The sequence below is a fragment of the Somniosus microcephalus genome, chromosome 15 (assembly GCF_052327205.1).
Source record: "Somniosus microcephalus isolate GS21.2 chromosome 15, FLI_Smic_1.0, whole genome shotgun sequence".
Taxonomy (NCBI): domain Eukaryota; kingdom Metazoa; phylum Chordata; class Chondrichthyes; order Squaliformes; family Somniosidae; genus Somniosus; species Somniosus microcephalus.
Window position 1 is genome coordinate 45,684,024 of NC_141001.1, and position 13,406 is coordinate 45,697,429.

Here is a 13,406-nt window from a genome sequence, read left to right on the forward strand (position 1 = left end):
TGGCAGCAGGGTCAGTAACCAGAGGATACAAATTTAAGGAGATTGGCAAAAGAACTGGAGGCGACATGAAGCTTTTTTTGTTACGCAGCGAGTTGCTGTGATCTGGAATGCCCTGCTGATAGGGTAGTGGAAGCAGATTCAATAATAACTTTCGAAAGGGAACTGGATAAATACTTGAAGGGAAAACATTGCAGGGCTACGAGGAAAGAGTAGGGGAGTAGGATTAATTGGCTAGCTCTACCAAAGAGCCGGCACAGACATTGGGGCGAATGACCCCCTTCTGTGCTGTATCATTCTATGAGATTTAAGATACCAGCCCAGCAACACTGTGCCGAATGGTCGCCTCCCTGATGGCTGAGATCAGCTGGCTCAGCACTGACGGGGAACAGAACTTGCAACCTTCCTGGTGTGAACGGCTCAGAGCTACACGATCCCCAGTTCCCATGTTGGAGCTGCAGGCGGTATGGGGTTGCAGGTCGCTGGTAAACACCGCTCAGTTTGTTTAAACGGGTGTGCAGATTCTATCCGGCGTGTTTCCAGCCCGGGACTGGTTACTAGGAAGTGACGGAAATACGCTGGAACGCCGTTGTTTGTGGTGACGCAAAATGGCGAGAGGTGAGATGGATGATGGGGTGCGGTGCTTTGGGACCTCTTGTGCCTTTGGAGGCTGTGAAGTGGTGCTGCTTATAAATAGTGGATACAAGTGTTGCACAGTCCTTAGGCAATGGGAAAAGTAGTGAAAGGAGCAATATCATGAAAGCTACCCTGTAAACTCTCAACAAATGGAGGCACTCGTTTCATGAGCAGTTTAACTGCACGTTAAAATGTTTAGAAACGGGCAACCTTGTGTGAACCTCGACAGAAAGTATTGGCAGGTCATTTCACAGTGTACAGCAACACAGCTGAGACTGGATTCTGCCCACTTGTGCATGTTTAAGCAATGACCACTAAATCAGGAGCAGCTAATCCACCTCCGGTAATTTCAGTACCATTACTACAGCCCTGCTGAGATTAGCGACACAAGACGGATCAAATCTGGACCTTCTTGTTCTGTCTGACTCAGTACCACATCAAATTGTGCATTTTCAAATTGAGCAGTTAGTGGAGCCAAGTGTGCAACAGTTTCGAATGGGAGCAAGCGGAAGCCAAGCGCAGACAGCGCAAGCACCCCGCCCCTTCAACCACCGTCTGCCCCACCTGTGACAGAGACTGTAGGTCCCGCATTGGACTCATCAGGCACCTGTGAACTCATTTTTAATGTAGAAGCAAGTCATCCTCTGTTCCGAGGGGCTGCCTAAGAAGAAGACCAAACGCAGATTGGGTGACCGCTTTGCGGAACACCTCCGTTCAGTTCGTAAGGGGGACCACGAGCTCCTGGTGGCCTGTCACTTTAATTCACCATTCCATTCCCACTTTTTGTTTGGCCTTTTTTTCTTCCCTCCCACATGGTAGCTGTCTTTCATTCTGCCAGCGCAATTCACACTTCATCTAGAGCCATCCTTTATTCCTTAACCTGTCCCACTTCCACCACCTCTTGCCTTGAATATCTCTTAATCTTTCCTGCTTTCTATCCTATCACTGACCTTCCCTTTTGTTCTTTCATCCCCTCCCCCTTTTCCCAGCCCCTAAACTTGCTTTAAAATCTACTCCATTTCCTGCTTTTTTCCAGTTCTGACGAAAGGCCTTCGACCTGAAACGTTAACTCTGTTTCTCTCTCTACGGATGCTGCCTGGCCTGCTGAGCTTTTCCAGCGTTTTCTGTTGTTATTTTGGATTTCCAGCATCCACAGTATTTTGCTATTGTTTTAGTTTCTAATGATTGTTGTCTTGTTTTACAGGAAAACCTCCTCCAATTGTATCCTTTTGTAAATTAAAGTTGGTACAAGATTTATTCCTCTTTTGAGAATGCAAATACAAAAGGATTGAATAGTGCAACAAATGGGAATTGGAGTATTGTTCATCACTTCTGAGATCTAGCTTCAAAGTCTCCCCCCACCCCCCTGCTGATTGTGTGGGTTTGACATGAAATTAGCTTTAGGGTGTTTGAACCTGGTTGATATGAGTCCACAGCACAAAGCTGCTCACACTTTGATTCTGAATTGTTAGCCTCATTAAGAGAAACTATATGATTTCTAATTGCTGGAAGTTTGGTCCAACACTGGAATTCTTATTAAATAAAAAAGCTACAATTAATAAAGATTTTTGTATGTGGTGTTTCCTTAATGTTTTTCATCAGCTCTCCTTGACTCCACTGGAAATTCTGCTACTCCTCAACAGCTGGTACTATGCAGTATACTTTGTGGCAGAGATCCTTATTTTCATATACAAAAGTAGGTTTTGAATCCTGTTTGTGAGTGTATTTTAAATGTGTTATTTTGTGTTAATTCTGTGCCAATAGAACCATGTAGATCACATTATTTTGAAAAAGTATACTGAGGGTAAAATAGTGTTCCTATATTTTGCTCTTTGATAATTTTAGCAAAAAATTTAGATGTGTTTTATGCTCATACTTTTTTGCAGCAATTTCCAATTGGAGGAAAATATGACGGTTGTAATTTTTTAAAATTACTTTCTCAGCAGTAAGATGGAAATTTCGGTAGAAAAACTTAAGCATTTCAATTCAAGACTGTAAACTTATTGAACTTATTTTCTCCTGTGATTTCTGTCCTTGCAGTGATTCTTGCTGGGTTACAATTCTATCGGTGCCCTCCATACCTTTCCTAAGTGGCCATTCTTCATGTATTGGGATGTTTTTCTTCGTTAAAGGTGCTATATAAATGCAAGTTATTATATGAGCCGAGATGGTGAATGTCAGCAAGATATTTTATCACAGAGGCCATCACAGCCTGGCTCAATCCTGTTCTCTTCCAGTGTCTATGTACTCATACATTTTCCAGCAGGGTAACTAGATACTCATTGGGAATGGGAAACGTGGCTGATTTTATTTGCCCTCTTCCACAAGCGTAGGGATACTGAGACCTGAGCCCCTTCCAACTGCTCATCTGACTAATCATGCTAACTCAGCATGTATGGGCCATCAAATCTGAGACTCTCATCATCTGTATAGCTTGATGACACACCATTGACTGTATAAACCCAAAGAACCGGGTCTTTGAAATATTTAAAGCCAAACCTAGGATTTCAGTGTTGCTGTATAGATTGTCACTTTCTTCTAAAATTAAAGCCACACAACCCTGATGGCTCACTAAGCGTATGCAGTGAGTGACTGAGTTATAATTACAGATCTCAGGTTTGATATCTGGTCCATACTAAAATTGCTGATCTTAGACAGGATGGTTAGCATTCCTGTTCTTGATTGCTATCTAGAAATCCCTGGAATGTGCACGTGTGAAAATGATAACACCAGTCTTGGTTGTGATGCCCCTGCAATTGAACAGACTTCTGCTACTTCCTGTAAAAGTTCAGATGTGAATATTTCCCATCTGGGTGAGGTATTGGATGGCACGCATAGTACTAGACCCCGTTAAGAAATCAACATCTTTAGGAGAGAAAATTTACAAGTAAAAGAAAGATTGTGTCTTACCCAAGTGCCAGAATTAACTGGTGTATCACCAGGCTGTAAATCCAAGATATAATCTGGTCAGGATCGCTCCACCAGAGACCGTACAGGTGGCCATCAATATGCCTCTGTGCACATGTTGTGGAGCTGGTTGTTCATTGTCTAAGGTGAAATGCCTCAATCTTGCAGGTTGTCGTCTCAAAGCACAGATGTATTTCAAAGGGGTTTCTGGATATAACAATAATAACTTGCATTTATATAGCGCCTTTAACGTAGTAAAATGTCCCAAAGTGCTTCACTGGAGCATTATCAGACAAACCGAGCCACATGAGATATTAGGACAGGTGGAAAGAGGTAAGTTTCAAAGGTGGAGAGATTTAGGGAAGGAATTCCAGAGATTAGGGCCTAGACAGCTGAAGGAAAGGCCGCCAATGATGGGCAAAGGAAGTTGGGCATGCACAAGAGGCCAGAATTGGAGGAACGCAGAGTTCTCAGGTTGTAGGTCTGAAGGAGGTTAAAGATGGGAAGGGGCAAGTCCATGGAGGGATTTGAAAACCAGGATGAGAGTTTTAAAATCGAGGTATTATTGCTGGACTGGGAACCAATGTAGCTCAGCAAGCACAGGGATGATGGGTGAACGAGACTTGGTGTAGCTAGGATACGGGCAGTAAAGGTTTGGATGAACTCAAGTTTATGGAGGGTGGAAGATGGGAGGTAACAAAAGCAGGGATGAGGGTTTCAGCAGCAGGTGGGCTGAAGCAGGGGTGGAGACGGGCAATATTATGGAGATGGAAGCAGTCGGTCTTGGTGATGAGAGGATACAGGGTCGGAAGCTCAGCTCAGGATCAAATAGGACACTGTGGTTGCAAACGGTTCAGTCTGGTTCAGCCTCGGAGAGGGATGGAATTGGTGTCTAGGAAACAGTTTGTGCCGGGGCCGAAGATGGTGGCTTCGGTCTTCCCAATATTTAATTGGGAGGAAATTTCTGCTCTTTCAATATTGGATGTCGGGCAAGCAGCGTGACAAATCAGATGCAGTGGTGGAGTCGAGCGAGGTAGTGGTGAAGTATATACTTTTTGGTTTTGACCTAGACACAATAAACGTGGAGGCAAAATGCAGCTCCATGAGTAAGATGTTTAAGTAATTCCAAGAAAAATGACTAGTAGGGATCAAGCAGCTACTCCCTTCCAAGAAGTGTTTGTGTATTGTTTATTTGAAAGACCTGAAAAGAAAGCTATTCAAAGGAATGAACACAAGTGACTTATTTGTCTGTTTAAACCTTTCATGAACTGGTTGCAAGCTGCTTTCTTATCTGGATTGACCTCAAAAACTGGCTTACTGCTTAATTCTATGAATAACCATCTATGAATAAACCTGTTTGGTAGTTTATAAAACTGTCTGGCTGGTACTGATCTTCTTCTGAAATGACTTTGGCACTTGGTGGAAATCCTAGCATAAATCCAGAGATGATTAACAGGTCTATTGCTTGACCTGGACATGTTTTCCCAGATTACTTTACAAGATCTCACTTTTAATAGCGGGTGCTGGCTTGTCTTTCGAAACTGACATTTTTGTTGGGCACAATAAAAAAAAAAATATCTGGAGTAACATGAATTATAACAACAGCACCTTCCATTCAGCAGACTGCCTGTACTGGTAACAGACAGCTCTTGTTGGTTTGATCTTTCTGTGTATCACTAATATACTTCTCCTGTGGCAGGTCTAGCCTTGTCCTATGCCAATAATGTGCTGCTTCTGTGTATAAGTCTGTTTTTGTCCTACCTGTAATGTTCTTCTCCTGTGTATACTGTAGGTCTGCTCTTGCCCTATACCTCTTCAAACTTGGCTTTGGACCTAGTGATGCTCTTTCTGTACCTTGGAGTTGAAATACTGAGGATATATTTTGGTAAGTGACCTTAAACAAATTCTGGAATTTTGCACATAGCTGTGGAATTATTTATGCTGAATCCTGGTGCACAGTAAGCCTCAGAATTTGCTTAGTCATAATTCATGAAAGTACACTATTTATACAATAGGGTAGTTCCATGAAGCAGAAACATCTCAGTACCTTACAGGGCAGTAGGCAGAACGAGTGAACACCAAGCATGAGTGAGAAAGGGAAGAAGGGGTTTTGAAGGACAAAAACTTAGTCAAAGAGAAGGATCTTAAGGTTTTTGAAAGCAGGAAATGAAGATGTGAAGGCAAGGGCAGTAGTGGTTGGAGGACTGGACACTGGTGCTGGAATGGAGGGAGCAGGGCACAAGGACAAGGAGAAAGATGATGTCCGAGGAGTGGAGGGTGTGCACAAGGACTTGCAGCTAGAGAAGCTAGCTGAGGTACAGCAGAGCAAGGCCCTGGACAGATTTGAAGATAATTGATCTTAAAATCAATTTGATGGGGCATGGGCATCCAGTGAAGATTGATTACAACTCCTTCCCCGCCCCACCCCCCCGGTCAACCTGTTTAATTCTTTACCTCATTCCTTGACGTTGACTCTTTTAAAGTTGTATACCTGATTATTGGTTTATCCCAAATCGTGCCAAAGTTAAGGTTGCTTTCACCCAGAGGTGCTACTGTTCCCAGTAATACTTCTCAGTACATCGGGTTCATGGTGTCGGCCATGGCTCAGTGGTAGCATTCTTGCCTCGGAGTCGGAAGGCTGTGGGTTCAAGTACAATTCCAGAGACTTGAGCACATCATTCAGTTGATACTTCAGTGCAGTAATGATGGAGTCCTGCACTGTGAGAGGTACCATCTTTCGGACGAGATGTTAAATTGAGGCCCTGGCTGCCCCCTCAGGTGGATATAAAAGATACCATGGCACTATTTTGAAGAAGAGCAGGGGAGTTCTCCCAGGTGTCCTGGCTAATATTTATCCCTCAACCAAGATCACTAAAACAGATGATCTGGTCGTTATCACATTGCTGTTTGTGGATTCTTGCTGTGGGCAAATTGGCTGCTGCATTTCCTACATTAGTAATGACTACACTTCAAAAGTACTTCATCGACTGTAAAGCACTTTGGGATGTCCTGAGGTTGTGAAAGGTGCTGGAGAAATGCAAGTCTGTCTTTCTTACTTCCTATAACCAACTTAAGATGTGAGTTACCTCTCATGGCATCCCTAATGCACTCGCATGCTTCAGACAATGAAAGTTAGTTTGGGCCTTTCTCTGATCTTTAATACCCATACTTTTTGAGATGACTTGATTCATTTGAGAGTCAGCAGTAGTGACTGCCAGTATAGTCTGGTTGGATTCCATTACCTGGGGTCAGAATGAACAAAAACGAGAGAAAAACCCATATTCAGGATCTGTCGGGTCTAACAAAGATTGCGGCAAAGCAAGATGGGATTTAAGATATATCACATCGGTTTTTCTAGCCAGAAGCTGACCCGAAAGGAAACAAAATGTGAATATACTGTTCGCTATTCTGGATAGCAAAGCATGTTTTTGTTGTTTTGTCTTGTTACGAGAAGCGTTTTAGGAAACTTTTTTTTAAAGTCTGGAATTGCTGCTTTTGTTCACTCACGTACATGTCTGTTGCAAAATAAACCAGCTTCTTGATTTGTCAATGACCTCATCTTACCTGAGTGTTCATCAGTTCACCCTGTTGAAAAATTGGAGAAGTGCACGTGTAAGTTTATGGTATCTAGTTCAAAAGTTTTCAGTGTCTAATTCATATGTCAATGGAGACGCATTGTTACAACCCTTTGCTATTATTTAAATAGGTATTGGTCACTATGAATCAACTCTGGAACTTGAGAAATGTGGGATCCATTTATGGGAGTGACTGACGCAACTAAACCTGAGAAAGTCTCTATGGTTGACCCATAACATATAAAAATGATGTTGGTTGAAATCCTCTATTAGAATTGTCTTGTAGATACAGAAACCAAGGGCAAGAGACAACAGAATCTGACGAGGCAGGTGCCTGTGGGCAGGAGACAAGAAGGATCTAGAAAGGGTGGGATGAGGAATTGAAATGTGGAGAAGGAGCCAGAAGAATAGAGGAAATCCTATGGTGGAATAGACCTGGGACGTGGCAGAGCATGAAGTGAGCCACTGGTCTTGGTGAAAAGGAAACAATTTACTGGGCAGAGGGGCTGGGGAGAAGATTCCAGAGGTTGACCTCTGGGGAACATATTTGATTGGGGAAAGCAGCTGTATAGGGAGAATAAGGTGACTTGGGTATTACTGCTGGTGAGTGCGTCTCTGTGGATCTGGTGAGGACAGGATCAGGAATGGCTGTGATGCCTTCTATGGTTCAGTAGTCAGACAACACTTTTTCTCGGATCATAAGTGAAGAATGGCCACTTGGGTGAGGTGCCAGAGGTCTGTATCATGGCAAGGAGTCACCACTTTCAGCCAGAGGTCTGTATCGTGGCAAGGAGTCACCACTTTCAGTTGTGGAGGAGTGAATGGAATATGAATTCCATCTAATGCCTTTGTTAATTCCACCTTAGGTTCCAAGGGGAATCTGTCCCAGCGTAAGGTACCTCTAACTATTAGCCTGATGCTTCTTGGACCATCTACAATAATGGCTGTTTATTATCTGCTGCTACAGACTTACGTTCTGAGGCTGGAAGTGACCATCAACGCAATACTATTAGTGTTTTATGTCTTTGAACTGGTTCTGTGCACTGTGGGTTTAATAAGCTTCTCAAGGTGAGTCGAACAATATGTCGTTGTAGATTTCTAGATGTTGGTCATTATTAAATGCTTGTACCTTATTTGCATTTGATTGTGTAAATATAAATTCGGATGCAGTTTCAAAAGTGACATTGAAATTTGAAGCGCTTTCCCCTAAGTTGAACCCTTTCCACCCTTCCCTCTTGTAAAAGTGTTGATTCTTGTTGGCTACATCGCCTTGGCCAGTGGCAAACCTCCGGTAACTCATTCAAGTGGCCAATCTTCATATGTGAGCCTGGACAGTAGGTGTCAGCAGGCTATTTGTCTCTGACGGGCATCACAACTGAGTCCAAATCTGACCTTGCCCAACATTCCAGCAGGGAATACTGGATCGTAATCAGGAGTGGGAACCCCTAGTTATTTTTTCCCCCTGTTTTAGACCAGAGGCCCACCTGCTGCCCTAGTTGAGATAAGCTGACTCAGCGCTGAACAGGATTGGATTTAGGACTGTGTGGCTCAATACCAAATCATATTGTGCATTGAGCTATTGTGGAAGCTTTTCTTTAATTATGGAAAAACCAATGTAAAGGGCTGCGGGTCACAGTGCCACACAGTACCAAGATTGACGATAGTATTGGCAATTAGGTGGCATCTGGCTTTCTAAAGCTTGTATATTATGAGGAAGGAAAGATTGAGGGAGGCAGCATGTTCTATAGTTTTGAGGTCCTGAGAAGAATGAGGTAGATTAGGAAACTGCAATAATTTTTTATTTCAAAACTGAGATTGCATCAAAGAGGAAGAACTAGAAGGTTAAATAAAGAAAAAATCTTGAATTTATAAAGCATTATAAGTATAGCATGATTTAGGTGAAAAATAAACCTTCCTCTACACTGTTCCATCAGGTCATGTAGATGCAGAGTAATGGTAAGAGAGTAAAATAAAATTCATTGTCCTGTAAAAACATAAGAAAAGAAGATAATCAGACCCATTAAGCTTGTTCCATCCAGTGGACAGTGTAACCTTGCACACTGAACATCTACCCTCTGGTAATGGTATCTCCAGGCAAACACAAAAAACATAGGAAAAAAACCTGTGGCCAATTCACACAAAACTCTGGGAAATTGTTCTCTAATTCCCGAATGCAAGCAAGCAAGTTCCAAGAGTCCAGAGTTGCCCATGATGATTTACAATCTCAACTAACTAAACACTTACCCCGCATAGCTGACAATGTTTTCTTCTCTCGGGAACATGTCCAGTGCCCTTTTTAAAGAACTGTAATGATTCCATACTCTCCATATGTCGTGGAAGTTTGTTCAGAGGACAATGACTGAGAATCTAACCTAACACTTTGTCTATGTTTATTATAGGTCATTACCTCTAGTCCTACCACACTCTTTCAAATATTCAAAATATAATTCCCATTATTAAATATCTATGGTAGCTGAGGGACATTTCTAATTTTTTGAATTTAATTTTGTTTTCTTAGTGTAATCATCAATGACTGAGAACCTGAAGAAGTGGAAAATGCCCCTTCGCTGATGAAATGTGTCTCTACGCTGGCTGCTAGATAATTGTAGCACATTTTATGGTGTTTTTGTAAGTGGCAACCTTAAGGATAACATTTCCAATATTTTATACAGTTATATCAATGGAACTGGATTGTGTTTTTTTTTGCTCAATAATTTCTTTTGTAAGTATGTTACATTCTATTTTTTTGTTCTCTTGTCTCTGACAACAGCAGTGGAAAGATGGTTTAGATGTCAAAGGCACTCTTGCGCCAGCCCTATTGGATGCATGAGGACAGCCTGGAGACTTCCTTCTCTCTGGTTCCTCCCTCCTTGTACATTAATGTAATATTTACTGAAATTACTTTCCCTAATTCTGCCCCCACCCTCATTTGCTCCCTTTTTTCTCACGTCTTCTGAAGACGGTAACTCATGCAGGGGTTCTGGCCAAATATCTATACTTCATTGGTGAGCTTAGACAGTGAGTGTTGATAAGCCCAGTTGGAGTGTCAGCTGTGGAAGGCATCAAAACCAAGCCTGAGTCAGTTCACAGCCAAATCCAGACGCATGCACACTTTCTTGCAAGTGTCACAAGATGGTAATCAGGAGCAACAAACCTGGCTGATTTTCTTTTCACTATCCTGAGGACATTGACGTCAATTGAAGTACGTAATACTGCTGCCCGCAGGGATCGGTTAACTCAGCACAGACCAGAGATCAGATCTTCCTGGTTTCCATGGCTTAGTATCATATGATGCAATGTATTTTACCCACTGAACTATTGGGGATCCCATCAAAAACATTATATTTAATACACTAGTAGTTCTTAACATTGCTCATGGTAAATTGGAGGATACACTGTTTGAGAATGACAGGAGCATTATATCAGGTAATGCACAATGTATTATTCCATTGCTAAAGGAAAATGTGTGTAACTTGGTCTGGCCCTTGAGACTTGCTTCAACAGCCAAATACCAAGTGACTTTCTACCTCTCTGTGTGCCTCTGTTGTCTTCTGAATGAACTCAATAAACCTTCTGTCTCTGGACAATCTGGGCTCCTGACCTGGTTCAGGTTGGTGAAGCCCCTGTCTTGCACAATGCGACCTGCATTCACTACAACAGTTGTGCTGATCCCACACTGGTTTAACTCTCTGTTCCAGTTTCACCTTGGCCACTAGTAACTGCACCAGCTAACAATATTTTAGCATTTTAAATCATTGACCAATTGTGCTTTGCTCTGCAATGACTCTAAAACTCCAACTTCTTTGACACCTGTCCAACATAGACAGTGTAGCTGATAAAGGGTGCTTTTTTTGCTTCGATAATACCACGAATGTGGGCACTTAGAAACTGATCACCTTGCATCGGATATGGGTGTACCAGCATCAGACTCGCAAAAGCAGCAAGAATCGGTCATTTCACTACATCATAATCCTCACTTTCCATCAGTAATACTTGAGAAAACACTGAGTTACTTACTGGCCCAAGTTCCCTCTGCCACCTATGGTGGTTTGCTAATAATCAAATGCCCTAATTAGTTATTGTACCCTTCCTTAAAATTTGGGTTAAGGCTAGACTTGATGAAATTATTTAGTACAAAGTTATGGGCTGAATCAACTGGACTCCCATTCACTGGTTTCATAGTTGTTGAGGCTCAATCTGTCAACTTGAGCACACACTGATGCTGTTTCTCCTTTTCTTAATCTTTGTGCTTATGCTGATTGTTTTAGTCCTCTTCATACTTGTGCTAATGCACCTTTCGTCCTCCTTGTACCATTTATTTTCCTCCTCTATTGCCAGCCTATGTATTGAAACTTCATGCCACTGTTAGCCTTCCTCCACTAATGAGTCAATTCTGACTCCCTGTCCACACCTTTCTGAACTCTTATACTCCTAGTAACATCTGTTTGCTTCTGATAATTTACTTTAACTTAACATTTATACATCCTGTTTGGTCTGCAGATGATATTTATCCCACTTTAGCTGCCATCAGTTGATAGCGTTTGGGTTTTCTCTCAATAATTTAAATTGTGTTCACAGCAAATAGCAAAAAGCAGGGCAAGTGTTCTATAAATCGAATCAGCACCTTTGTGGCAGAGATAGTGTGCCTATAATTAATAATTACCATTTAATTGTGTTATCAGCCAAAATGCAATAAATACTCCGCAGTCAGATTTATCATGTATGTAAAGTCATATTTAAGAATATAATACAGAAATTCTTGTTACAGGCACATTGTGTGGTCATCTAGAAAACAATTTTTGTTAGCTACATCCTAAGGTCATTAGAGAGTATTTTGTGTTGCTGGGAAGTTTTTTTGAAACCAGCAGGAAATTACTTTTTTAATACTTTTTAAGGAGGCGTGATAGAAATTTGTATGTGTGACTAGAAACTTTTATGTATATTCTATCTATATAAACAATATATACCTTTCTAACTGCTAACTTGCTTGATCACAGAAACATCCTCATTGCATGTGTGGGAAGAAGTGTAATTTTAAATCTATTAGCAGACTATCTTAAACTCTAACTTGTGCCATTTATATATTTATTTATATTTGTATTCTCTTTTTTTAAACTGTCCTCAAAATTAAAGTTTATTTTTTTACAAAATCAAAGCTTTTGTTTTCAATTATGTTATTAAAAAAATCAGGGTAACATAGCCTGGAGCCCCTGCTTGGAATACTGTTGATTGTAGCCTTCACTGTGCTGATATATTTGTACTGAGATATACAACTGGATTAACAGATTTTATAGTGTTGTATGATATAGACTCAAGAATCTGTTTATACTGTGATGTAGTGCAAATAAATTATTTGTAAAAATGTATTTTCTTATGTCACTAATGAAAAGTTAGGAGCTGCAGCATCCTCAGGGAGGTACCATTACAACACATGGAGGCAACCTTTTCACTTTTTAATGCAGAAAATCTGAAATGCACACTTTGTGGGGTACAAAAACAGGAAGGCAGATTATTATCTGAATGGCAATAGATTGGGAGAAGGGGAAGTGCAACGAGACCTGGGTGTCCTTGTGCACCAGTTGCTGAAGGTAAGCATGCAGGTGCAGCAGGCGGTTAAGAAGGCAAATGGTATGTTGGCCTTCATAGCGAGAGGGTTTGAGTACAGGAACAAGGATGTCTTCCTGCAGTTGTACAGGGCCTTGGCGAGACCACATCTTGAGTATTGTGTGCAGTTTTGGTCGCCTTATCTGAGGAAGGATATTCTTGCCATGGAAGGAGATCAGCAAAGATTCACCAGGCTGATACCTGGGATGGCAGGAATGACGTATGAGGAGAGATTGGGTCGATTGGGCTTATACTCGTTGGAGTTTAGAAGAATGCGAGGGGATCTCATTGAAACTTATAAAATTCTGGCAGGACTGGACAGACTAGATGCAGGGAGGATGTTCCCGATGGTCGGGGAATCCAGAACTAAGGATAAGGGGTAGGCCATTTAGGACAGAAATTAGGAGGAATTTCTTCACCCAGAGAGCGGTGAACCTGTGGAATTCTCTACCACAGAAGGCAGTAGAGGCCAATTCATTAAATATATTCAAGAAGGAGTTGGATATATTTCTTAAGGCTAAAGGGATCAAGGGCTATGGAGAGAAGGCAGGGACAGGGTACTGAACTTGGATGATCAGCCATGATTGCATTGAATGGCGGAGCAGGCTCGAGGGGCCAAATGGCCTACTCCTGCTCCTATCTTCTATGTTTCTATTTTTTTTACACAAATAGCTTGCACTGTGACAT

At 41.7% G+C, this 13,406-nt stretch overlaps 1 protein-coding gene across 2 annotated transcripts; it reads left to right on the forward strand.

Annotated features, from left to right (window-relative positions):
* The first annotated feature begins 307 nt into the window (after window positions 1-307).
* On the forward strand, window positions 308-12,479 carry LOC147106689 (transmembrane protein 216-like). 2 transcript variants are annotated; one of them, XM_086007734.1, is made up of 6 exons: window positions 308-615; window positions 1,838-1,854; window positions 2,236-2,329; window positions 5,333-5,425; window positions 7,982-8,183; window positions 9,634-12,479. In XM_086007734.1, exons 1-6 carry the CDS (start codon window positions 606-608, stop codon window positions 9,650-9,652), a joined length of 435 nt encoding a protein of 144 aa, XP_085863860.1. In that variant the 5' UTR covers window positions 308-605; the 3' UTR covers window positions 9,653-12,479. The 2 variants fall into 2 exon arrangements, with proteins under 2 accessions (XP_085863860.1, XP_085863859.1); XM_086007733.1 differs by lacking the exons at window positions 308-615; window positions 1,838-1,854 and having other exon boundaries at window positions 1,864-2,329.
* Window positions 12,480-13,406: the final 927 nt, after the last annotated feature.

What these genes read in the sequence shown, in the direction of transcription:
- LOC147106689 (XM_086007733.1), top strand. Translation starts at nt 2,125, where the DNA reads ATGATTTCTAATTGCTGGAAGTTTGGTCCAACACTGGAATTCTTATTA. An exon ending in CCTTATTTTCATATACAAAA is followed by an intron (nt 2,330 to 5,332) that starts GTAGGTTTTGAA and finishes TGTATACTGTAG; the next exon opens with GTCTGCTCTTGCCCTATACC. An exon ending in AATACTGAGGATATATTTTG is followed by an intron (nt 5,426 to 7,981) that starts GTAAGTGACCTT and finishes ATTCCACCTTAG; the next exon opens with GTTCCAAGGGGAATCTGTCC.